Raw genomic sequence first — 26,688 nt, forward strand, 5'->3', positions numbered from 1 at the left:
TGATTGATTAAGCTGCAGTAATTAGCTAGAGTGCAAAGGCCTGTAAAGGTCTCTCCTTCTTGCAGGAGTGCCCCCTCTGGGGTAGGACAGAACTGAGCTCTGCGCCATTACACACACGCACGCACGCACACACACACACACTTACACCGAGTGTATTAGCTCTGCAGCTGAGATATGAGTCACACTGCAACTGTGCTTGGGTTTGCGTGTGTGTGTGTGTTTTTTGGTGGGGGTGAGGATGTTTGTGCTGGGATGTGCTTGTGCCAGCAGTTTCCTTTCCTGCACAGTGGCCCAAACTCTGACCTGCACGAGTGCTTCCAGGCAATCCCCACCCGCTCTCTCTTTCTTTCGGTCTCTCTCTCTTTAGATTTCCACATATTTAGCATGAGAAGGTCATCTCTAGACCGAACAAGATCAGATACACCAACCAAACTCCCACTGTCATCTATGGCTCTCAGGCAGTTGCCGTAGTGGGCCATGCAAACACTGCCCCCACATGGCCATTTCTGGAACTTCACTGTACATGCCTGAATCCGTCATTAAACTGTTTACTTAATCTCTCCCTGTCCCTCCGTCTTACAGGAAATTCTATTACATCACGTTGCTAAGAGACCCCGTGTCGCGATATCTCAGCGAGTGGCGACACGTGCAGAGGGGCGCCACATGGAAGACCTCACTGCACATGTGCGACGGGCGGACGCCCACTCCAGAGGAACTTCCCGCCTGCTACGAGGGCTCTGATTGGTCAGGATGTACCTTGCAGCAGTTCATGGACTGCCCGTACAATCTGGCCAACAACAGACAGGTACACACACAAACACTCACTAAAACACACACGATGGATCACAAATGCACACACACACAAGTAACGACAACACTCAGGGGAGGGGATGTTTTGACACACACACACTGTGATCACAAATACACACATAAAGCTACTTCAACAGGTAGCCCGTGTCTGCTAGGTTTGGATGATATGACACACACACACATAAACACCCCGGACCACAGCCCTCCCTTCTCTGACCGTCTATCGACCCCCCCCCAGGTCCGCATGCTGGCAGACCTGAGCCTGGTGGGCTGCTACAACATGTCCACGGTACCAGAGAAGAAGAGGGCTCAGCTGCTCCTGGACTCGGCCAAGAAGAACCTGAGGGACATGGCCTTCTTCGGCCTGACGGAGTACCAGAGGAAGACCCAGTTCCTGTTCGAACGGACCTTCCGCCTGCGCTTCATCCGGCCCTTCATGCAGTACAACAGCACGCGGGCGGCCGGCGTGGACCTGGACAACACCACGGTAGGTCGCTGCCTGGTCCTGGTCGCAAACAGGAGGGGAACGGAGGGCGGTTAAGAGTCAGAAGACTGACGCGCCATTGAGTGTCTTAAACGTGGCGGGGGTTGGGGTGTGGTGGGGTACCCTCTGCATGTGGTGGTCATGTTGATTTGGATGTTAAAAAAACATTGTATCAACAAGTTCAGTATATTAATCTATATGATCCCCCCCCCTCACACACACACACACACACCTTTAGGTCCAGCGCATCGAGGAGCTGAACGAGCTGGACATGGAGCTGTACGACTACGCCCGGGACCTGTTCCAGCAGCGCTACCAGTACACCCGGCAGCAGGAGCGCCGCCTGCAGCGCCTCCGCAACCACAACCAGAACCACCGCCAGGGCCTGGCCGTGGGCCTGTGGCCCTCCTCCCGCGCCCGCCAGACCTCCGCCGGGCCCGGCCTGGGGGAGGGCGAGGGGGACAGGGACGAGCTGGAGGACGGGGGGAGGACGGAGGAGACGGGGCCCAGGCTGCCCACGGAGGACTACATGAACCAGATCCTCAACCGCTGGTAGCAGGAGAACACACACACACACACATCCCCGGGCTCTCACAGCAGGCCTGACACACGACAGACTCTGACTGACTGGATGGACGGACGGACGGTTTTGAGGGAGAAGGGGGGGGGGGTTAGACGTGGGGACGGGGCGGGGACTGAATGCCCCTGGATTCCCCCCCCCCACCCATGTTCTGCTCTCGTTTGGAGGTTGACCTATGTTGACATTCACCCACACCCCTACCTCGCCAGACAGGAAGAAGAGGGGACTTGGAGAAGTGCTGACGACCAACTGTCATCCCTCTGTCCTTGTGTCTGCATCCCCCTCTCCCTAGTCTCTTTCTGTCAGCGGCCTGATATACAGCCCGAGTTAAGGTTTGGGACCACTCAGTCCCTCGCGAGGGCAATTTCCTTGGACGTAACACACCAACCAGAGAGAAGCTTGGGACTCTCAGACAGTAAGAAGGTCCTGTATGGGCGAAGCTGACTCGCTGACTCGCTGAGTTTTAAAATAATATGCTATAGAACACAGACTTTACCTTTTAAGGGAGTGTTGAACGACATTCTGTAAAAAATGCCTTTTTGCTTATAAAGGTCCACCTACATTTCAACTATGAATCTGGTTCTGTCACGAAGGGTGATTAGCATCCTCATTTTAGGACAATGATGTTTTATTTAGTTTGATGCTTTTTTTAAAGCAGAATTGTTATAACACTGAGACCAATATTGCTGCCTAAAAGAAAAGAATAATTCCTTTTCTTTCTTTTTTTTTCGCCATTGTGTTTTTCTGTTTATAAATCAATTATAATCGACGAATGGACGTACAATGGACCATAGCCATTACCGAAGCCTTCTAATATGGAAACACACCTGTTCCCCAGTTCTGCATCTGTTTTCACAGCGGACCCTCCAACTGTGACACAGGCAGGGGGGGGTTCTCTCCAACGTAGCCTAATCTGGCAACATGGCTGCATTAGAACAAAGAAGAGACCAGGCTGTTCCACGGCCCATCCCACTGATCAGACAAATGTTAGAGCTGTGAATTCTAGAGCTAGGCGGTTGCCGTGGAGCTGGTTGGCTCCTTTGGATGGCCGGTCAGATGGTCCTCCTCAAGCCACAGGGTTCAACAGTCAGGGAGGGGGGGGAGGGGGTCCCACAGTCATGGCTAGGATCTGGAGCTATCCCTTGATATGTCTTTTAAAAGTAGCTCTGTGCCCCAAGTGTGAGAGGGAGTGGGGGAGTCACCTGACTCTTAAGGAACAGATAGCATGGATGTCTGGGGGCAGGCTAGTAGTGCCTAAGACCTTAGATTATACCACCATTTCCCTGTAGACTACTTGTGTGCAAGTATGTGTGTGTTTGTGTGTATGCGTGTGTGTGGGCATGTGTTAGCGCTAATGTGTATGTGTATATACCATAGTATGTACAGAATGCGTCTGTTAGCCATGTGTGTATGACTGTAAATAAGCGTGTCTGAGAGGCAATTATTTTTTTATATTTTTTGGGAGGGACTGACAGGTTCCATGACCAATAGCCTGCCATTAGAGGGGCGGAGGTGAAGCTGATTGGAGCCGAATGTTGACCCCACAGCTCCCAGTGATGTCACATAGTGAATAATATAACTAGCGTCTAATGGGGCTGTTCATGTAGCTGAATACAGTTCATACTCCAGGAGGAATAATCACTTCTTGTGCAATTTGGCCCCTTCAATTTATTCTTGAGGTGAAGGTGGAGAGAAGGATACACAAAAAAGGTTTTAGGTAGATTAACCTGAACCTCTCCCAGAACCGGTTCATTCTGCTACCCAGTCCAACTCTTAACTGGATAGAGTCAGCAAATGCTGGTTCTGGACCAATGGTGAGGGATAACTGGTGCCAGTTCAACCCAGCTATGCCCGATGCAACTGCAAAAGCTACAATTTAAGTCCTTTCCTTTCAAATGATTCCATTTCATACTGTATACTGTAAACTGTATTGTTGAGGATTTTCATATCTTAAAACTGATGTCTTAAACATTTGCTTCATGAAAATGAACTTTATTGCCCCTCCCCTCTCACATCGTTGAAGTTTTCTACACTGTGTGTCTCTGAACAAAAAAGTGAAACAGATTCATGTTTGTGGTGTACGGACGCCATCATGGCTCTCTCTTCAAAGCAGCATTCTTGACATGTTTCTAATCATTGCAAAAATGGATCATCAAGCCACCAATAAAAGAAATGTACTTTTTAATGACTGTTTTTAATGATTTTTTTTAATGCAATTATTTAACCTGGATAGTGTGTGTCCTAACCTGCTATATCCCCTGTGTGGACCACGGCATGTACATGCACATGCACACACACAAGGCACACCGTTTTATATAGCTCAGGTGACTTTCCTCCACTTTTCCCCTGATTCCTTCTATAGAGATGGTCTATAGCTGGCGGACCTCTTCACACACACACACACACACACACTAGAACCACAGGACCGTGACCCCATAAAGCAGCCTGTTTCTCTCCTAACGACTGCCTTGGCCCTGTCACTGGCTGATCTAAGGCCTAATTCAATCTCCAGACACACCATGCCTATCTCCCCCACACACACACACTCTCACACACACTGACCTGCACTAGGGAGCTGCATGTGTCTGTGTGTGGGGTAGGGATGTACATAAAACTCTGTGCCCTTGGTGAAACCAGTGGAGGAGAGGGAACACAGGCCTTCACTTTGCATCATAAACACCAGAGGGATCTTTCAACGTTGCTTCCCTGCAGCACTGTGTGAACTCTTAAAGATCGAGGCAGACAATCAGGCGAGGGGGGGCTGCACTTGTGTATGTGGGAGAAATGAACCGAGCTCCGAGAGGAAAGAGAGATAGCAATGCGGGAAGAGTACAGGAAGTCCATCCTCTTGTCTCTGGCAGCTGGCACACTGTGTACTGTGCGAGGCCTGCGACCTGCTCCCCTAATCCCCTTGTCCCAACCCCCCTCCGCTCAGCCCGGGATCGCTGTCCTCCTCAAACAGACCAACCAAACAAGGCAAGCAGAAGTGCACTGTGCGCCTTTGCAATAGATGTGTCCTCTCCAGGACAATGGAACCCGGCTCTGGAGTGATTGTATTGGTTCTGTCAGACCTCCATTAAAAACACTTCAGACATGCTTTGATGTGACCCCAGTCAAATGAACACATCGCTATGTAGCATTCAAGTAGCCAAAGTCTGGATTCACTGTCTTCTGGGGGTGGGTGACGGTATGAATAAAACAGCTGAAATGTGTGTGGAGAGAATCACTCCCTCTACCTCCTAACTATTCTGTCCAGATGGGCAGCATGTGACTGTACACAGTCACTTAGAGGAATGGGAACGTCAGCGCTTTTTATTTTTCATTTTTTACCGAGATCAACCTTTTGACCTACCACCCTGGAAGGGTTCAACCAATCTTCTAGGTCAAGAGCAAATCACATCCCCATGATATTGAGTTTCCGAGAAATATAGAGGGCACAATAAAGAACTGGATCCTCCCTGCTGGGTTGTGGAACACTGACAGACGCCAGCAGGGATCCAATCTGAGGAATCTGACAATCCCATTATGATCTGAGCAACACTCTGTGAGTTTGTGTGGGTTTTGTGTGGGTGTGCACATGAATACACACACATGAATGTGTTCACGCGCATGCCTGCGTGTGCGTGTGTTTAAAGGGAACTTGGGAATGTCTGGATGCTCGTAAACAGCTTGTCTACAGTAGACTTATCAAGCCCTTCATGAAGGTCTGATTCATGGTCATCCCCACAGGGGCCATGAGGGCCAAACCCGGGTCATGGCCAAACACTAAATCTTAGTGTGTTAGAGTGGCAGTATATTCCTTTTATATGCAGTTGGACACACTTTAACGTGCACACACACTCATATGAACACACGTCCATGGATGCACTGGGCCCAGTGATCATGGGTTGGGATGATGCCAAGACAGACATGATGGACTGCAGAGCTCTTTCGGACAGACCCACACAATCATCTTGTTAGTCAGAGACTCGACTACAGAAATAACCAAATAACATTCCATTACAGATAACAGGCTCTCCGTCTAATTGCCTGTTTGAATAAAAAAGAAAAATAGCAGTACAAATTAGCGTAAACATGTGATCCTGCAGTATCTGAATGACAAACCTTCCTAGTTAATGATTATGCCAAAACTAGTGTGTTCTTGTATACTGAGTGTTCCCCGTTCTGTTTGTGGTGAACTAGCTTCCTGTCCGATACCTCTTCTCACCCCCATTATGCAGACTGAAGCTGTTAATTAGCTGTGGCTCACGTGAAACGACAAAGTATATTAATATTAATGAAGGTTTAATCGAGGTCGGTTTGGTCCCCATTGAGGCTTTCAACCTCTAAAATGGCTGACGTGCAACAGTGGGTGAGAAGACGATCACACCCCAGGTATGCCATTCTGTATTTGACCCCAGAGATGACAGCCACCTCCCATAATTCATCTGGGGATGTCACCTTCCTGACAGACAAACGGGCCCTGTGGGCTGTGTGTGTGTGTGTGTGTGCCAACGTATGCGTGTGTGCGTCAGCGTGAAGGTCAGACCCAACAGGATAATTAATGGAGCAGCTCTTTTTTGATCAAATTCAATCAGGCCACTGAACTGTGGGAGTCTACCTATCCATTAAGATGTGTTGCCTAGTTTAATTTCTACACAATGTGGGGAAAATGAAAAAAGGGGGTCCGATGTCCAATACTCGTCAAGAGTTTTGCTTCTAATCTATTCCTACATGACTGAGTGTAGTTAAACAGTTATCACTCAATTCTCCTGTGGCCTGTCCTCAAACATAATTACACGAAGGAGGTGCAGTGCAGTCTTGGTCTGCTTTAACCTGCTTAGCATAAATCATATTTATATATTCTCCTGAGCAGTAGTCTCTTTGCTGAAGTTAAACATCATTTAGTAGTGTAACTATTAGAAAATCTGATGCAAATATCAAACTGCATTCACCAGCAGTCACCGAATAAATGCCATAATTTGCAGTAGCATAAATTAAATGGAGATCCTGCTAACGTCATGCAATAGACGCCATTTTGGCTCAAAATTGGAACCTTACGAGCCAGGATGACCACAACATAGGTGTTTAATGTAATTTGCCTTAATCTCTTGTGTACTGGATTTACTGTTAATCTTGCATTCGATTAGGGACTGAGAAGCCTAATCGAATGCGATAAGCATGTGTCTAACACAACTACGCATTTGAATTATTTTGAACTGGCAACATTGCAGTCTATCTACTACTCCCTGAAGGACCCACCCACTCCCTCAGACCATGGTTGCTGTAGGAAGTAACGAAGCCGGTTTCAGTAAGTACAATTATATCAATTCACGTTTGAAAACCTACTATCATGTGTTCAAAGCTATCTTTCAAAAGCCTGGATCGTGAGTGATCTGTAAGCAAATGCACATCCCTCCAAGCACTCTGGTGCTTGCTTTGTTAGATTAGCCTATTCGTTAGTTAGCTGTTTTAGCTTGTCAGCTAGCTAGCTCAGCTGTACAGCAGAAAAGAGCTAAAGGAAATCGCTCTGTGATAACTGGCCCAAGCGCAGATAATGGCCTCATACCCATGTTTTTTCAAGCAAAATATTTTGATAGCCTTCTAGCTTGTCATATAGACGCATTCAATGTATTGACATTTTGTTCACGGCTTGTCATTGAAACAATCCGGATGTTGTGTCCCTGTGCTCATTGGATAGTCATCCCCTTTTTGCCACGCAAAACGCTCTAATTGGCTAAAATTTGTGAGGCTAACTTTAGTAGTAGGGTCAGCGCAGGTGCAGGATTTTAACGAGAACGACAAACGGGACTTTAGACGTTTTGCTGTTCGTGACGCACGTAACAAAGTAGTCCGAGCACCTTTCTCACATGTAATCGCAGAGCGAGAGTGCAGCCTTAGTATGGTAAACTATACTATTGCCCTGCTCTTTTCCCTTCCGCATTGCATCGCCCGTGGTTTCACCATCATCACCAACGCTCTGTTGTAAATAACTACGGATCATTCCCTTCTCTTTTCTCCTTTTCCTCCCTCTTCTTTCTGCTGTGGGTGTAGTGCTGAGGATGGGGCTGCAGGCAGCCCTGCTGCTGTCACTTGTGTCCGCAGTGACTGCAGGAGGAGACTCTAAGGCTGTCACCACCACCCTCACCACCAAATGGACCTCCACGCCACTGCTGCTGGAGGCCAGGTACCTGAAGCTGTTTTAATGAAGCCCTGCTGAGGCACAGGCAACCCTTTGTCCTGGTCCAGCCTGGCAACCAGCTGCTTGTGGATGGTCTCATGTTCCTGAATGAAGTCAAGTGTAATATTCTAGAATACAGCCATGCAGGGTTCATCTGCATCCCCGTCACTTGTTTATGTGAACCCACTTAGGGTTCAATGTGGGGTCAGGTGTAACAATGTTGTGCCCTCCCTTGTCACCTCTTGACCCCCTAACCCCTCATTTCCCTGTACTTCCAACTCTCCTCTCACTCTGCACCCCCCCCCCCCTCTCTATCTCTCTCTCTCAGTGAGTTCTTGGCTGAAGAGAGCCAAGAAAAGTTCTGGGATTTTGTGGAGGCCAACCAGGACATCGAAGGGGAACATGACGGTAACACCAGCGTTCCATAACTGTCACCACTTTCAGGTTGAAGAGTAACCCAAGTAGACAGAACTCGGTTCTATTGCCGCGTAACCATAGCCACCCAGTGTCAGGATGCCCGTGCAAGCCGGGACACGAAAGAGTCCCTCGGTCTCAGTTCACCACTCTTTAGGACAGAGTCGCGGACGGTTGATCTAAGATGGCGGTCTCTCCCTGTGAGCAGATACGGAACAGGCCTACTATGAGCTTATTGTGAAGAGAGCCAGCGCTGTGCTCAGCCCCGTCCAGGTCAACATGCTGAAGTTTGCCCTCTCCCTACGAGCCTACTCCTCCACAGTGCACTCCTTCCAACAGGTACGAGGACTCTGGTGTGTGTATGTGTCAGTGTGTGTGTGTGTGTGTGTGTAACCCGCCTGTCTCCTGCGTGCTCCCGTAGATAGCGTCCAACGAGCCTCCGCCCGGCGGCTGCTCGGCGTTCTTCAGCGTCCACGGAGAGAAGGCGTGTGACGCGGCGGGCCTGGCCGCTCTGCTGGAGACTGCACCGGCACGGTACCCACCCACGCCCCTCGCTCTCCATCCCACGCACACTCTCACAGACCACAGCCTCCGTTTGCCCGTGAAGGAGCCGCCTGCTTTCATGCGAGAGTCCGACCAACATCCTCTTCTTCCCTCCTCTTCTTCCATCTCGTCTTTCCTTCAGTCCCAAGCCCTACCTCTTCAAAGGCGACCACAAGTTCCCCGGGTCGAACCCCGAAGCTCCGGTGGTCATCCTGTACGCCGAGATCGGGAAGCGAGAGTTCCCAGGCCTTCATCAGCTGATGCTGTCCAAGGCCAACAAAGGCCTGGTGACATACGTCCTCCGCCACTACCTGGCGGTGAGAACAGAAACACACAGAAACACACACACTTTGCCCAGTAGTATCGATACAGACATTTCAACTGCATGTTCACACACTGTGTCCCCCTCTCTCGCTCCCTCCCAGTCTCCTAGCAACAGCAGAGTTTATCTGTCAGGGTATGGTGTGGAGCTGGCCATCAAAAACCAGGAATACAAAGCCAAGGACGACACCCAGGTCCAAGGTACACACACACACACAGAGAAAGACATTCTGTAAATTGATAGCCACACTATGCAAGTCTAGAGTAAGTATAGTCGTGATGTCTGACTGGCTGCTGTGTTTCCAGGAGCCGAGGTGAACGCCACAGTGTTTGGAGAGAACGACCCCGTGGACGAGGTCCAGGGGTTTCTGTTTGGCAAACTCAAGTGAGCGACCTGGTACCCTCCCCTCTGTAGATGCGCTCTGGAGGAAAAAACGATCCAAATAAATACCAAGACCAATAACGCCTTATTTTGTCTTTGGTCCTCTCCTCTTCTGTTTTTCCCTCCCTCCTTCCTTACACCCCCCCCCCCCTCTCCCCTTCCAGGACCCTGTACCCAGAGCTGAAGGAACAGCTGAAGGAGTTGAGGAAGCACCTGGTGGAGAGCACCAATGAGATGGCTCCGCTCAAGGTCTGGCAGATGCAAGGTGGGCGCCGCCTCCATGCCCCTCCCCCTGGCCCCCGGCCAGCTCCCCAGTGTTCCGTAGACGCCGACGCGGCATTTCGGCAACCTCCATCATTTAAGCTCAAATGGGAGAATATTAGCGCTGTCTCTTGGAGATTCTGTAAATGGAGAGTGCCGGGCTGGGCTCCAGCTGGACTGGAGAGCGAGAGATGCAGCGTGAGGAAGAGAAGTGGCAGGCTGGCCAGTGGGAGTCTGTCTGTCGGACTGGAACTCCTCAGGGTCTCATTAGCCGTGTGTTGTTGACACGGAGGGAGACCCCTAGGGGCCGAGGAGCGTCGCTGCAGCCCCCCACACTGAAGACGCAGCACGCCCAGACCAAAGAAAGATTTATTTATGTCTCCCCCCCTCCCTCTTGTTCCCTCTCGCTTTCTCCCACCCTCGCTCTCTCACACTCAATTTTTCTCTCTGCCCCCCCCTCTATCTCTCCATCGCCCCTCTTCTTCCTACCCCCCCCTCTATCTCTCCATCGCCCCTCTTCTTCCTACCCCCCCCTCTATCTCTCCATCACCCCTCTTCTTCCTACCCCCCTCTATCTCTCCATCGCCCCTCTTCTTCCTACCCCCCCCCTCTATCTCTCCATCGCCCCTCTTCTTCCTACCCCCCCTCTATCTCTCCATCGCCCCTCTTCTTTCTACCCCCCCCTCTATCTCTCCATCGCCCCTCTTCTTCCTACCCCCCCCTCTATCTCTCCATCGCCCCTCTTCTTTCTACCCCCCCCCCGCCCCCCATCTTCTCCCTCCATCTCAGATCTCAGTTTCCAGACAGCAGCTCGTATCCTGGCAGCTCCCTCCTCTGACGCTCTTCATGTCATGAGAGACCTGAGTCAGAATTTTCCCACTAAAGCCAGGTATCGAGGATACACACACACACACATATGTACGAACACACACACACACATATGTGCAAACACACACACACATGTACAAACACACACACACACATATGTGCAAACACACACACACATATGTACATACACACACACACGCATATGTACATACACGCACACACACACACATATGTACATACACACACACACATATATGTACAAACACACACACACACATATGTACAAACACACACACACACACACACACACACACATATGTACATACACACACACACACGCATATGTACACACACACACACACACGCATATGTACAAACACACACACACACACACATATGTACATACACACACACACATATGTACAAACACACACACACACACATATGTACATACACACACACACACACGCATATGTACATACACACACACACACACACATATGTACATACACACACACATATACAGTTAGGTCCATAAATATTTGGACATTGACACAATTTTCATCATTTTGGCTCTGTATACCACCACAATGGATTTGAAATGAAACAATCAAGATGTGCTTTAAGTGCAGACTTTCAGCTTTAATTTCAGGGTATTTACATCCAAATCAGGTGAACGGTGTAGGAATTACAATACATTTTATATGTGGCCCCCCCTTTTTAAGGGACCAAAAGTAATTGACTAAAAAAATGACTAAATGTAAATGACTAAATGTAATTGGACAATTGGCTGCTCAGCTGTTCCATGGCCAGGTGTATGTTATTCCCTCATGGGAGTTTGTTATTTCATTGACAAGGAGCAGATAAAAGGTCTAGAGTTCATTTCAAGTATGGTATTTGTTTGGAATCTGTTGCTGTCAACTCTCAATATGAAGTCCAAAGAGCTGTCACCATCAGTGAAGCAAGCCATCGTTAGGCTGAAAAATCAAAACAAACCTATCAGAGAGATAGCAAAAACATTAGGTGTGGCCAAATCAACTGTTTGGTACATTCTTAAAAAGAAAGAACGCACTGGTGAGCTCAGCAACACCAAAAGACCCGGAAGACCACGGAAAACAACTGTGGTGGATGACAGAAGAATTCTTTCCCTGGTGAAGAAAAACCCATTCACAACAGTTGGCCAGATCAAGAACACTCTCCAGGAGGTAGGCGTATCTGTGTCAAAGTCAAAAATTAAGAGAAGACTTCACCAGAGTAAATACAGAGGGTTCACCACAAGATGTAAACCATTGGTGAGTCTCAAAAACAGGAAGACCAGATTAGAGTTTGCCAAAAAACATCTAAAAGACCCTGTACAGTTCTGGAACAACATCCTATGGACAGATGAGACCAAGATCAACTTGTACCAGAATGATGGGAAGAGAAGAGTATGGAGAAGGGAAGGAACTGCTCATGATCCAAAGCATACCACCTCATCAGTGAAGCATGGTGGAGGTAGTGTTATGGCGTGGGCATGTATGGCTGCCAATGGAACTGGTTCCCTTGTATTTATCGATGATGTGACTGCTGACAAAAGCAGTAGGATGAATTCTGAAGTGTTTCTGGCAATATTATCTGCTCAGATTCAGCCAAATGCTTCAGAACTCATAGGACGGCGCTTCACAGTGCAGATGGACAATGACCCGAAGCATACTGCGAAAGCAACCAAAGAGTTTTTTAAGGCAAAGAAGTGGAATGTTCTGCAATGGCCAAGTCAATCACCTGACCTAAATCCAATTGAGCATGCATTTCACTTGCTAAAGACAAAACTGAAGGGAAAATGCCCCAAGAACAAGCAGGATCTGAAGACAGTTGCAGTAGAGGCCTGGCAGAGCATCACCAGGGACGAAACCCAGCGTCTGGTGATATGGGTCTATGGGTTCCAGACTTCAGGCTGTCATTGACTGCAAAGGATTTGCAACCAAGTATTAAAAGTGACAATTAGATTTATGATTATGTTAGTTTGTCCAATTATTTTTGGTCCCTTAAAAAGGGGGGGGCCACATATAAAATGTGTTGTAATTCCTACACCGTTCACCTGATTTGGATGTAAATACCCTGAAATTAAAGCTGAAAGTCTGCACTTAAAGCACATATTGATTGTTTCATTTCAAATCCATTGTGGTGGTATACAGAGCCAAAATTATGAAAATTGTGTCAATGTCCAAATATTTATGGACCTAACTGTATGTACATACACACACACACACATATGTACACACACACACAAACTAATGGTGATGTCTGTCCCATTCCCCTCAGGTCCATCACCCATACAGCGGTTAACTCTGAGATTCGCAGAGAGATAGGGGAAAACCAGAAGGTAGGAGTCCAGCCTTCTCATCCACCCAGCCTGCTGTCACACGGAGGGGGGGGGGGGGGGGGGGGGGACATTTCACAAAAACCTCTCTCTCTCTCTAGACCAAGTTCCCTTGTTTTTTCCTGTTATCTCCGTCTTTTAAATTCCCTCTCTTCATTTCTCTCGTCCGTCTGTCTGGGGGTTTTATCAGAGAAGGTAGTTGTTTTGGAGCAGCTTTAGGAGCGTGTTGAGACTGGAGCGTGAGAGGGAAGGCGAGGCTAACAGCAGCCCCCACAGTGTGACGCTCAGCCCAAATCCAATATAACCGCACACACACAACGGAGAATAGATTGTGTAATTATGTCCTACGACCACGTCGCTTGTCTCTCTGCTGCTGCCTCTGAGAAATAACGATACGCCAGAATCATTCCCCCCCCCCCCCACACCTTTTCTTTTTTGTTTTTGAAAATGTTTTTTTCCTCCCTCATCCTTTTGTGATGAATTGTAAACAACATCTGGAATGAAAAGAAATCTTGTTTCAATATTTTCTCTCTGGCCCCGCTCTGCTAATGGAATGAGCAATCACTCTTTTGTTGACGCTCTTTCCCTCTCCCCCGTCTCTCCTCCCTCTCTTTCCGATCGGAGTTGTCAGAGCACGCGTTATCTTGGCGTACAGGCGGGAACGACCAGCGAAAATGTTCTAATTACAGAGTTGTCGAATCAGGCGGTGTTTAGTTGTTTCAGCACTAGGAGCTGATTATTGATTAAGAGGCAAAACACACACACACACACCCACACAGCCCGACAGGCCCACTTTAAGTCGGAGGCACAATATTTGTGTTAATCATGTCTGTGTGTAATTGCAGGGTCTGAAGTATGATTAATCTGATGACTTTGTCTTTCTGTAATGAGATTTGACTGCGCCAAATGACTTTGAAAACACACACACACACGCGCGCGTTATAATGAGATTTTCTTACTGGGAGTTTGATGATTTGTTTAGACAGACTAGCAGAGCGAGGCTTGTTGTTAAACATTACCCCATTGTGGCGTTGTTTGACTTTGTCCACAATCCTTTAGTGAAACGGCAGATTGGGGGGTGTGCTCTGTGTGCTGATGCTGCCCCTGCTGAATGTGGGCGCTCTGTCTCTTAGTTCTTTAAAGGGACTTTGGGACTGCAGCCTGGAGAATCGGCCTTCTTCATCAACGGCCTCCACATCGACCTGGACACACAGGACATCTTCAGGTATGCTCGAACACACACACACACACACACACACACACAACAGCCGGCCTCGCACATAAATAACTCGCCGATCAATACTCACATTCGCACTCGTTGACCTGGAGAGAAAACACGTCCTCAGGCACACAAACACACGCTCACTCAGGATGTGGTGTTGTGTGTTGTCTGGTCCCCGCAGTGTGTTTGAGGTGCTGCGTAGCGAGGCCCGGGTGATGGAGGGGCTGCGCTCGCTGCACATAGACACGCCCTACATCCACGACATCCTCCGGCTCAACGTCCAGCCCTCGGACTCCGACTACGCCGTGGACATCCGCAGCCCTGCCATCAACGTAAGGCACACACACACACACACACACGCTCAGACAGTGATGCTGCCATCAACGTAAGGCACACACACACACACACACACACACGCTCAGACAGTGATGCTGCCATCAGTGTACAACACATCTCAACACATCTCAGCTGACTCTATGGAGGACACATCCATGCCCTCAGCAAATGACTTGGTTGTCCTGTCTCCATCGCCCTCTCTCTCTGTCTCTCTATCTCTCTCTCTCTCTCCATTTCTCACTCTAATCCTCAGTGGATTAATAATCTGGAGATAGATGGCAGATACAGCTCATGGCCGTACAACGTCCAAGAGCTTCTCAGACCCACCTTCCCTGGAGTCATCAGGCAGATCCGCAAGAACTTCCACAACCTGGTGAGCTTCTGTTTCTCTCTCCTGGTGCCCTGCTTCTCTCTCCTGGTGCCCTGCCTCTCTACTGGTGCCCTGCCTCTCCTGCTGCCCTGCCTCTCTCTCCTGCTGCCCTGCTTCTCTCTCCTGGTGCCCTGCCTCTCTCTCCTGGTGCCCTGCTTCTCTCTCCTGGTGCCGTGCCTCTCTCTCCTGGTGCCCTGCCTCTCTCTCCTGGTGCCCTGCCTCTCTCTCCTGGTGCCCTGCCTCTCTCTCCTGCTGCCCTGCTTCTCTCTCCTGGTGCCCTGCCTCTCTCTCCTGGTGCCCTGCCTCTCTCTCCTGGTGCCCTGCCTCTCTCTCCTGGTGCCCTGCTTCTCTCTCCTGGTGCCCTGCCTCTCTCGCCTGGTGCCCTGCCTCTCTCTACTGGTGCCCTGCCTCTCTCTCCTGGTGCCCTGCCTCTCTCTCCTGGTGCCCTGCCTCTCTCTCCTGTCGCCCTGCTCGGAAACACCCAAACGGCAAAGGACAGTCCTTAATGTGTGTGTTTTAGGTTATCATCTTGGACCCAACCCACGAGAACTCGGCGGAACTCTTGAGTGTTGCCGAAATGTTCTACAGCAACAACATCCCTCTCAGGTGTGTGTGTGCGCGCTTGCTGTGCGCTGGTACGCCTATATGGAGGACCTTTGTGTGTAGGTGTTTGTGTGTGTAACCTCACCGCGCGCGTGTGTGTTGCAGGATAGGCCTGGTGTTTGTGGTGTCTGACGGTGACGACATCGACGGCATGCAGGACGCGGGCGTGGCCGTGCTCCGAGCCTTCAACTACATCTCTGACGAGGTGGACAACCAGAGCGCCTTCGACGCCATCATATCTGTAAGTCCACCAATCAGAACCACCTATTTGCTACTGACTCCTTACAGGCACTAACTCCATAGACACACTGAACATGTCTCTGTTAGTATCTCTTCTATAGTGATATGAATGTGCAATATTGTTGAAATTAGTTGGTTGTCCCTGTGTTGTATTAATGTTTACTGTAGTGATATGTTTGTGTCATGTTCTAACTTGAAGCCGTGCTCCTGCTGTAGATGTTTAACCGCGTGTCCAGCGGAGGCAGCCTGGCTGTGGGGGACGTGGTGAAGGTGCTGGAGAAGAGGTTCCCCTACGTGGAGGTCAGCAGCATCCTGGGAGCCGACTCCAGCTACGACACCAACAGGAAGGTGAGACACGGCGCCACGACAACACTTCCTGCCGCGCGCCGCCCCGTCGGAGTCACGTGATCCGACTCGCACCGAGGTCCCCGTGTTGCCGCTGTGGAGGAAGAGCTAGCATGGCGGTGGTGTGTTTTTTTTCTCCCCAGGAGGCGCGTGGTTACTACCAGCAGACGGGGGTGGGGCCGTTGCCCGTGGTGATGTACAACGGGATGCCCTACCAACGGGAACAGCTGGACCCTGATGAGCTGGAGACGGTTACCATGCACAAGATCTTGGAGACCACCTCTTTCTACCAGAGAGCTGTCTACCTGGTGAGTTCTACACACATACACACACACACCTCCCTCTTTCAGAGAGCTTGTCTACCTGGTAGCTTGTACACACACACACACACACACACACATACATACACACCTCTTTCTTCTAGAGAGTTCTTTGCAGGTAGGTACAAACAGATCCCCTGTGTCCATGCCTGTTCCCAGGGTGAGCTGGCCAGTGACCATGACGTGGTGGACTTCATCATGAACCAGGCCAACGTGGTCCCCCGCATCAACTCCAGAGTCCTCTCTACCAGCAGGACATACCTGGACCTGTCTGACACCAGTGAGCTCACACACACACACACACACACACACTCTTTCACACACACAACACAGACACACACACACATTTGGCTCCCCTGTGTCATCTTTCGAACATGTCGACCAGCTTTACAGACAACGCCGACACACAGTCACACGCCCTGGTGTCTCTCTCTCTCTCTCTCTCTCTCTCTCTCTCTCTCTCTCTCTCTCTCTCTCTCTCTCTGCATAGATAACCACTTTGTGGACGCCTACGCCCGTTTCCTGTTCCTGGACACCAAAGAGAAGAGCACGGCCGTGGCTAACAGCATGAACTACATGACCAAGAAAGGTAGACAGAGAGACGGCAGGATTAGGGGCATTCCGGGCCCGTCTCGTGATCAGAGGGGTTTCTGGCAGCAGAGTGCGTCTGATCTCTGAGACTCTGGGAGATGTTACGTGAGGGGGGAGGGGGGGGGGGATTACGTTTTAATACCGGTTCTCCTTCCCTCTGAATCCTTCCCTCTCTTTCCTTCCTTCTCTCGGTCTCTTCCTCCCTTTTGTTCCTGTGTGTCAGGGATGGCGCATACCACTGGACATGGTAATCCCTCCTTCCTTTCTTCCCTCCTTCCTTCTCTCTCTCTCTCTCTCTCTCTCTCTCTCTCTCTCTCTCTCTCTCTCTCTCTCTCTCTCTCTCTCTCTCTCTCTCTCTCTCTCTCTCTCTCTCTCTCTCTCTCTCTCTCTCTCTCTCTCTCTCTCTCTCTCTCTCTCTACACACACAGTTTTTATTAGATTATTCTGATTTCTACCCCTGTCCTGCTTTCTTTTCTTGGTGTTGTTTTCTTTCTGTGCATGTCATTTGTTCCCTCTCTCTGTGTATGTCTCTCTCTCTCTCTCCTCCATCTGAGTGGAAGTAGCTGACTGTATTCTGCTTATACGTGTAGCATTACATAAACGAGCTCTCATCACAAGGCCATCATGTCCAGCTAGCTACATTCCCTACTTACAGTCCTAGTGAAGGTTTGTTGTCAACGTGTCCACCTAACAAAGCCCTGTCACGTTCGGAGGTGTTGATTGGTTGGCTTCTCCGACGCAAGACAGGAAGGAGACTCTTATTCTCTCCCTCCCGTCGTTCCTCACTTGTCACTTGATTCAAAGTTTTTACGGTTCTTGATAGTGTTGAGAGTTTTCCAGTCTTCTGAGCCCATCTCCTCCCCCTCTCTCTCTGGTTGGGTTAGATGATGGCTACATCCGTCCAGTCACGTTCTGGGTGGTGGGAGACTTTGACCAGCCGCCTGGACGCCTGCTCCTGTACGACGCCATCCGACACATGGTACTCCCCGAGCACTCGCATTGGTCAAGGCCTTCTATTGAATACAATAACAAACAAAACAGATTGTTAGATTAGTCTGTTCGTCTTGCCTCAGATTAGATTTGTATTTACATTTTCTTTACTATACTTCTAGATATCTTAGTTGAAATGAACATAGAAAACCTCTAATCATGAATCTAAACCATGACAACCTTCCCTACTCTCCCCCCTCCCCCCACACCCTCTCCTCCGTCAGAAAACCAGTAACAGTGTCCGCCTGGGCATGATCAACAACCCGTCGGCCGGCCCGTCCAGCGAGGGCAGCCGCGTGGCGCGGGCCATGTGGGCCACCATGCAGACGCAGACCGCCAACAACGCCAAGAACTTCATCACCAAGCTGACCAAGGAGGACACGGCTGCGGCGCTGGAGAGCGGCGCCGACGTGACGGACTTCGCCGTGGGGGTGAGCGAGCGCAGCCCGACACGCCCCTCGGGCCTAGTCCCAGATGATCGCCGTGACGGCCGTCCGTTGGGTCTTAGTGTAGCGTTATTACTTGGTCGAGTCCAGCTCGTCCGTTTGACTGGAGTTTTCGTGGCTGTCTTTCATGGCTCTCTCCTATGTCTAGGGTATGGATGTGCCGTTGTTTAAAAGTGCGTATGAGGGCCCGAACTTGGACTTCCTGCTATCCCACGCTGCCTACTGTCGAGACGTGCTCAAACTGAAGAAGGGCCAGAGGGCGGTCATCAGCAACGGAAGGGTGAAGCTCTCTCTCTCTCTCTCTCTCTCTCTCTCTCTCTCTCTCTCTCCCTCTCCCTCTCTCTCCCACTCTCTCACTCTCTCACACTCTCACACTCTCACACTCTCACACTCTCACACACTCACACACTCACACACTCACACACACACACCTTCAGCCTTTTGGTAAATCCTAAACTCCACCTCTCACCTTGCTTGCAGATCATTGGTCCACTGGATGACGAGGAGGTCTTTAACCAGGATGACTTCCTCCTATTGGAGAGCATCATTCTTAAGACATCCGGAGAGCGAATCAAAGACAAAGTCGAGCAGTTTGGGGTGGAGGAAGACAGGTAATGTTTGTTTTTTTTTACCTGTCAATTATTTGAATGTCTTAATATTCAAATAAATAAACAGGGTCCATACAACACATTTCCTGTTTAGGAAAGTCATGTTTTAGTAAGATTTTCTTTAAATGTGTTAAAGCTGTTTTGCAAGTTCCCTCAGTTTACAAATGGGTGTTTATGTGCTTGTGTGTGTGTGTGTGTTAGGGCCAGTGACTTGGTGATGAAGGTGGATTCCCTGCTATCATCCCAGCCCAAAGGAGAAGCCAGGATGGATCATTCCTTCTCAGACGACCGCTACAGGTACAACACCAAACTACCCATGATGCTTTACCTTTCAAACCTGAAACCCTGGGGCCTCAATTATACCTGAGGTTGAGCTGGACCATTAGCAGCAAATCAGTAGCCTCATCATATTCCTCATCACTTCCTGTTTGTTATGCATCAATCCGCTTGGTGATTGGTTGTTTCCCTGCAGTGCTGTGAAGATCCGGCCCAAGGAAGGGGAGGTGTACTTTGACATCGTAGCCGTGGTTGACCCAGTTACCCGGGAGGCCCAGAAACTTGCTCCTCTCCTATTGGTGAGTTGAAAGCTACCTTATTTTTGGGTCGGTTGGGGCACATTCAATCAAGGTCAATGAAGCGTTCTCTCAGTACCACCGGGCAACAAGAAGCTTTTCCTGAGTGAAGGATCCTCTTGTCTTGCTTGACCGTCCCTCCTCTCTGTTCCTGACTCCCAGGTGTTGACGCAGCTGGTGAACGTCAACCTGCGTGTCTTCATGAACTGTCAGTCCAAGCTGTCAGACCTGCCACTCAAAAGGTGAACACACCTGCCACCACTACATCTGCTCATCCATTAAACCCGTGTCCATCCATCCATCCATTTAACATTCAATATTGTGTTATTCACAATATAACCATTATTTATATGAATGTTGCCTTCAGGCGCATTACAGTAAATTATGTCGAACGTTGCATTAGCTTGTCATTATTTAACACCATAAATTAGCATTATAGATTTGTATTAATAATTATAAATGCTCCAATTTTCAAATTGGAGACCTGTCTGATATGGAGAAGTGCTTCTTCTTCTCTAGTTTCTACCGCTACGTGCTGGAGCCTGAGGTGGGGTTCCAGGCGGACGGCAGCATGTCCCCAGGCCCCATGGCCAGGTTCCTGGACATGCCCCACGACCCCCTCTTCACCCTCAACATCAACACCCCAGAGAGCTGGATGGTGGAGTCCGTCAGGACACGCTACGACCTGGACAACATCTACCTGGAGGAGGTGTGTGTGTGTGTGTGTGCCCCCCCTACCTGCTGTGGTTGGTGTGCGTGTGCGTGTGTGTGTGCAGGTTTGTCAGGACGTGTGTCTAAACCCTGTGTGTGTGTGTTGCAGGTGGAGAACATGGTGGCGGCAGAGTACGAGTTAGAGCACCTGCTCCTGGAGGGGCACTGTTTCGACGTGAGCACGGGCCAGCCCCCGCGAGGCCTGCAGTTCACCCTAGGGACCGCCTCCAGTCCCGTCATCATGGACACCATCGTCATGGCCAACCTGGTTGGTGACACCCCCCTTCCGCTGACCGCCTGACCGATGACCTTTGACCCCTGATCAGGCCTGAAAGTGAGGCTGTTGCGGGGACCTGAGCAGGTGTGAATGAGAACTCTCTCTCTCTCTGTGCAGGGCTACTTCCAGCTGAAGGCCAACCCTGGAGCCTGGGTCCTCAAGTTGAGGAAAGGGCGCTCCGATGAAATCTACAAGATCTACAGGTGAGACGCTCCCTACCGTCCGTCCCTCCCTCTCCCATCCATCCACTCCTTCCTCCATTCCTCCGTCCCATTTATCCCTCCCTCTATCCATCCATCTCATAAGCAATGGAGCTTTGAAATGTGTACACTGTGTGGTGATTCCTCAAATCTATAATTAATCTTTTTTTTTTTTTTTTTTACCCTCCCCTTTATTTCTCTCACACTTTCTCTCTCTCTTTCTCTGTCACACTTTCTCTCTCTCTTTCTGCCTCATTCACACACAACCCCCCCCCCCCCACACACACACACACACAGTCACGAAGGCACAGACTCCCAGGCCGACTCGGACGACCTGATCGTGGTGCTGAACAACTTCAAGAGCAGGATCATCAAAGTGAAGGTAAGCTGTGATTGGCTGGAGAGATATAGCTCCGTAAATGAGATGGACGAGTAAGGGATGATGGTGTCTGGAGAATAAAGCTGACAACGTCCTCCTTGAAGTCAACCAGCGTGGGAGAGACAGAGAGAGACAGAGAGAGAGGAAGACAGAGAGGGGGGAGACACACAGAGAGAGCGAGAGAGAGCGAGAGCGAGAGAGAGCGAGAGAGAGCGAGAGCAAGAGAGAGAGTGAGAGAGTGAGAGAGCGAGAGAGCGAGAGAGAGAGCGAGAGAGAGCGAGAGAGAGCGAGAGAGAGAGTGAGAGAGCGAGAGAGAGAGCGAGAGAGAGAGCGAGAGAGAGCGAGAGAGAGCGAGAGAGAGAGAGCGAGAGAGAGAGAGCGAAAGAGAGAGAGCGAAAGAGAGAGAGCGAGAGAGAGAGAGCGAGAGAGAGAGCGAGAGCAGCTGTTGCCTTTGTCCTCTGGTGAAGTTCAGACATCCTTTTCAGAGCCGTCAATGATGAACTGATTGATGGGCAGATAGACAGACGTGTGTGTGTGTGTGTGTCCAGGTCCAGAAGAAGCCAGAGATGCTGAACGAGGAGCTTCTGAGCGACGGGTCCCAGGAGAACGACTCAGGCTTCTGGGAGTCCCTCACCAGGTAGGCCTGCAGCTCCACTCCTCATCAGCCCTCCATCTGGCCATCTGCCTCCCACCTCTCTCTCTCCCTCTCCCTCTCCCTCTCTCTCTCTCTCTCTCTCTCTCTCTCTCTCCTATCCTTTTTGTTTGTTTGTTTGTCTTCCGTCCCATCCATCCAGTCCTCCCTCCATCTGCTCGTCTGTTTATCCATCTGGCCCTCCTCTGCACCTGCTTTCTGTTTCCAAAGCTTCCTCAAAATATTGTCTTTGTGGATGGCTGTACTGGTCTCTCCATCTCTCTCCCTCTCTCTCTCCGTTGTCTTCATCTTTTCTCCCGTCGCTCTCTCTTTTCCCGTCCATCTTCCTTGTCTCTCTGTCTGCCAGCTTTTCTCTTTGGCGCGTCGAATCGGTTATGTTTTGTTTGTGTGTTGAAATCTGTGTTTCAACTCGAGACGGGAAGGTGTCAACAGTGAGGGTTGTGGAAGACAGTGTGTGTGTGTGTGTGTCAGGCTGGCTGGCTGGCTGGCTGCCGGGCCTGGATGAGTACAAGGACAGTAGATGTAGTGAAGTGGGACTGGAGCACTCACCAGCAGCCACAGTTTATGCCTCTGGGCATGAAGTGAAATACAAAGAACATTGTGCCTGTTGACTATGCCAGCGGGATTGTAGTCTGAGAAATGACATCACACTCTGACAGTAACATCAAAGTCTGTCATCCCCATCTCTAACCTTAGGGTTTTTTTCCCCTTCTCTTTCTCCCTCCTGTCTCTCTACCTGTCTCTCTTCCTTTCTCCCTCCTGTCTCTCTTCCTTTCTCCCTCCTGTCTCTCTACCTGTCTCTCTTCCTTTCTCCCTCCTGTCTCTCTGGCTGTCTCTCTTCCTTTCTCCCTCCTGTCTCTCTGCCTGTCTCTCTTCCTTTCTCCCTCCTGTCTCTCTGCCTGTCTCTCTGCCATCTCAGGGGGTTCACAGGTGGGGTGAAGACTGAAGAGTCCAAGCCGGAGAAGGACGATGTCATCAACATCTTCTCGTTGGCGTCGGGACACCTGTACGAGCGGTTCCTGAGGTGAGCGCGTGTGTGTGTGTGCGTGCGTGTTTTGTTCATGAAGATTTGCTGACATCAGAGGCTAACATCATGTCCCCTTCTCAGGATCATGATGCTGTCTGTGTTGAAGAACACCAAAACTCCTGTCAAGTTCTGGTTCCTCAAGAACTATCTGTCCCCTGCATTTAAGGTACACCCACACACACTCCCCAACCTCCCTTTTCATAACAGTCATTACCGGAAGATGGTCCACATACAGTATGTTCTCATTCTATACCTCTGTGTGTGTGTGTCTGTGTCGGTGTGTGTGTGTGTCCTGGTCCCGTGCAGGAGTTCATCCCTCACATGGCGGAGCAGTATGGCTTCCAGTATGAGCTGGTTCAGTACAAGTGGCCACGCTGGCTCCACCAGCAGACGGAGAAGCAGAGGATCATCTGGGGCTACAAGATCCTCTTCCTGGATGTGCTCTTCCCCCTCGCCGTGGACAAGTTCTTGTTCGTGGACGCCGACCAGGTCTCTCTCTCTGCCACACAGACACACACACACACACATATAGAGACATACCCAAACACCTCTTCTTTCAGTCGGATCGTATCTTGTCTGCACCGACAAGCAGACCCTCCTGTCTGCTTGCTTGTCTGAAGGCTCTACTGACACACCCCTCCCCTCCCCTCACAAGATTGTGCGTACAGACCTGAAGGAGCTGAGAGACTTTGACCTGGAGGGGGCGCCCTACGGCTACACCCCCTTCTGTGAGAGCAGGAGAGAGATGGACGGCTACCGCTTCTGGAAGTCGGGCTACTGGGCCAGCCACCTGGCCGGACGCAAGTACCACATCAGGTACGGACCCGACTGGGAGCACATTACTGCAGAACCGGACAATTAGAACAGTAGTACAAGACTGGTTAGGACAATTAGAGCATTAGTACAGAACCGGACTTGTTAGGACAATTAGAACATTAGTGAAGAACAGAGCTAATTAGGACCAGTAGAATACTAGTACAGAACAGGACTGGTAAAGACAATGTGTGTGTTGTCCTGCATGGTTGTCAAGTTCCATAATCCAAACATAATTTGCTGACATCCTCGACCTCTCCTCCTCCCCCCCCCCCACAGTGCTCTGTATGTGGTGGACTTGAAGAAGTTCCGTAAGATAGCAGCAGGAGACCGTCTCCGAGGGCAGTATCAGGGGCTCAGCCAGGACCCCAACAGCCTGTCCAACCTCGACCAGGTCTGTGTGTATGTATGAATGTGCTATGCTCATTCTGTAAGCTTTGCACATGCTGCTAACCCCCCCCCCCCCCCCCCCATATGTGTTCAGGATCTGCCCAACAACATGATCCACCAGGTGCCCATCAAGTCTCTCCCTCAGGAGTGGCTGTGGTGTGAGACCTGGTGTGACGACTCCTCCAAGAAGAAGGCCAAGACTATAGACCTGGTAGGCTGGCTGTGTGTGTGTGTGTATCTCTGTGTGTATTTCTGTGTGTGGGTGTATCTGTGTGTGTGGGTGTATCTCTGTGTGTGGGTGGGTGTGTGTGTGGGTGTATCTCTGTGTGTGTATCTTTGGAGATTCGTGATTTGTCGACGAAGTCTTTGCTGACAGTGTTTTTAGCCTGTAGCTAGTCATTTGTGTCTAGTAGAGAGAAATATAGATGAGAGAGGGATATTGTGTCCAGGGAGTTTGTGAGCGCGTGTGTGTGTGTGTGTTGATGGCCCCTGTCCTCTGCAGTGTAACAACCCCAGGACCAAGGAGCCTAAGCTGCAGGCAGCAGTGCGCATCGTTGCAGAGTGGAGCGACCTGGACCAGGAGATCAAACGACTGCAAACCAGACTACAGGAGCGAGCAGCAAGCAGCCCCACAGCACCGCAGGACAACACAGGTACACACACACACACACAGTTACACACACAGGTACACACACACACCATTTAATCATCCTTTGAGGGCAGAATGTTCCAGGTACACCCCAATACCATAATCTAACCAATTAATTAGACTGTGTATGTATATACATATTCATACATTACGATAATCATCGCTCTCTCTACCTCCCCCCTCTGTCTTGGCCCCTCTCTCTCTCTCTCCCCCTCCCTCCCTGTCCTCCTCAGACCCTCATACTGAGCTGTGAGGCTGCCCGCAGCAGTGAGGAGGGAGGAAGAGACTCTGTTTAAAGAGTCCGCTCTGCGAAGAGACTCCTCTCCCCCTGGACCCGAAGACTCACCGGCCGCCCAGCGACGCTCGCAAAAACATCCCCCCCCCCTCTTCCTGTTTCTCTTTATTCTGTTCTTCTTACTTGGTGTGGTTAGGTAGGGGCCGGGCTAACGAGAGAGAGGCGGTTGGTTTCGTGTGTGCGTGTGCACGTGTCTTTCCGCGGGTGTGTGGATGAAAGAGTGTGTGTGTATTGGTGTTGCAGTCAGTTTGTGTAATAAATCACGATTAAGGGATATTTTCCTCGCCGATACCCCCCCCCCCCCTCGTCAAATCATGTTTGCACTGATTGGAAACTGTGTCAGGCTCTGCAGTCGAAAGGGAACACCAGAGAGATGTCTCCATGAACCCCCTGGTTCAAAACCAATGTTTGTGGGAAGCGGGGCCAGAGCCCATTCCATTTAGATTCAGCACATCCTATACTGTGTCATGACTGAAAATAAACAATACCTTTTTGACCGTTTTTGGCTTCCAACTTTCAGCTGAGTAGATCCAGGTGGACCTGAGCACATATGAAGTCAGTGGTACAAGGTTTCTGCCGTAGTTGTACTGAGAATGGGGCCCGCATGTGTTAGCTCAAGTGTCAGACGAGGGCAGTCTGTTCCATGAGACAAGCTCTCACTGCACAGTGCAACAACTCAGGGATAGATTTTCTAGGGCCATGGTGGGGAAACGCCCAATTACAGCTTTATTTAGCCAGACTGACCACATTATCTTTAGGATAGCTACTGTATCTCATGTATGTATTCATGTTTTGTGGAAAGATTGATGTCGATTATGACGTGCATGTCATAAGTAAGGCTGCTGACATCACTCCAGGCATTTTAAAGGGGTTCCCAATACCCAATTCTTTTTCAGAAACAAAATGATTTGTAGTAGACTGTTAATTTGTATGGCCTTACTCTGTTCACTGGTAAATTGGAATTGATTGAATACTTTATTTGTTGAGTTGATTGGCTTGTTCAATAATCTGTAGATCCTTATGTGAAACCTTTGCTAGAATGTTCTCCCTTTACCCAGGGTCAGGTTATGTTCACTGCTGCGGGTGGGAGGGGCTCCAGTGTCAAACTTGCTCATCACCAAGCACTGCTGTTTCTGTTTCTCTGTTTCGGTTAGATGTTCATTGTTGGAAATCAATACTTTTTAATAAAACAAATACCCGGCACGGGTAGTTTAGTAATTACATGGTTTTGTGGTCTTCTCTTCACTCTTTTATCCCAAGCAAAGTACAAAAAGAAGTCTGAAACTATGCGTCTATACAGGGTTCCTGCAGGTTTCAGTAAGTCAAATGTAAGACCTTTTTAAGACCATAAAGATTGACATTTAAGACCTACACGACACATTACCAAAAATATTAAAATCAAAGAAATTCTGAAAACTTTTTTTCTTCCATGAATTCAGTAAATTCCACGAATACAGATAAAGCGATTCACATCGATTCACAATTATTATTTTTATGTAAGCATATATTG

At 49.7% G+C, this 26,688-nt stretch overlaps 2 protein-coding genes across 3 annotated transcripts; both read left to right on the forward strand.

Annotated features, from left to right (window-relative positions):
* Positions 1 to 562: 562 nt before the first annotated feature.
* Positions 563 to 4,062, forward strand: hs6st1a (heparan sulfate 6-O-sulfotransferase 1a; the record flags this gene model as incomplete). Its single annotated transcript, XM_062469711.1, has 3 exons — positions 563 to 805; positions 1,049 to 1,297; positions 1,533 to 4,062. Coding segments are annotated over 3 exons (810 nt in total), but the record flags the coding sequence as incomplete, so codon positions are not given.
* A 3,023-nt stretch (positions 4,063 to 7,085) lies between these two features.
* uggt1 (UDP-glucose glycoprotein glucosyltransferase 1) lies at positions 7,086 to 26,399 on the forward strand. Of its 2 annotated transcripts, none has more exons than XM_062469158.1 (40): positions 7,086 to 7,164; positions 7,908 to 8,040; positions 8,363 to 8,442; positions 8,657 to 8,787; positions 8,870 to 8,982; positions 9,134 to 9,308; positions 9,417 to 9,513; positions 9,619 to 9,697; positions 9,859 to 9,959; positions 10,745 to 10,844; positions 13,085 to 13,145; positions 14,276 to 14,367; positions 14,546 to 14,696; positions 14,954 to 15,073; positions 15,591 to 15,676; positions 15,779 to 15,914; positions 16,130 to 16,261; positions 16,402 to 16,566; positions 16,738 to 16,858; positions 17,069 to 17,167; positions 18,054 to 18,148; positions 18,384 to 18,590; positions 18,754 to 18,885; positions 19,086 to 19,216; positions 19,415 to 19,510; positions 19,686 to 19,788; positions 19,948 to 20,027; positions 20,305 to 20,494; positions 20,606 to 20,764; positions 20,891 to 20,976; positions 21,271 to 21,355; positions 21,901 to 21,989; positions 22,924 to 23,028; positions 23,113 to 23,197; positions 23,338 to 23,520; positions 23,687 to 23,847; positions 24,124 to 24,238; positions 24,329 to 24,445; positions 24,737 to 24,887; positions 25,117 to 26,399. In XM_062469158.1, the coding sequence occupies exons 1-40, from the start codon at positions 7,131 to 7,133 to the stop codon at positions 25,134 to 25,136; spliced, it is 4,596 nt and encodes a 1,531-aa protein (XP_062325142.1). In that variant the 5' UTR covers positions 7,086 to 7,130; the 3' UTR covers positions 25,137 to 26,399. The 2 variants fall into 2 exon arrangements, with proteins under 2 accessions (XP_062325142.1, XP_062325143.1); XM_062469159.1 differs by lacking the exon at positions 7,086 to 7,164 and adding an exon at positions 7,740 to 7,758.
* The last annotated feature ends 289 nt before the right edge of the window (positions 26,400 to 26,688 follow it).

This window comes from Osmerus eperlanus, chromosome 9, assembly GCF_963692335.1.
Source record: "Osmerus eperlanus chromosome 9, fOsmEpe2.1, whole genome shotgun sequence".
NCBI classification, from domain to species: Eukaryota; Metazoa; Chordata; class Actinopteri; order Osmeriformes; family Osmeridae; genus Osmerus; species Osmerus eperlanus.

Bases quoted from the DNA above. Each gene is read 5' to 3' on its own strand.
- uggt1 (XM_062469158.1), top strand. From the start codon at position 7,131: ATGGTTGCTGTAGGAAGTAACGAAGCCGGTTTCA. The intron at 8,041-8,362 runs GTACCTGAAGCT...TCTCTCTCTCAG, and splicing joins CCACTGCTGCTGGAGGCCAG to TGAGTTCTTGGCTGAAGAGA. The intron at 8,983-9,133 runs GTACCCACCCAC...TCTTTCCTTCAG, and splicing joins CTGGAGACTGCACCGGCACG to TCCCAAGCCCTACCTCTTCA.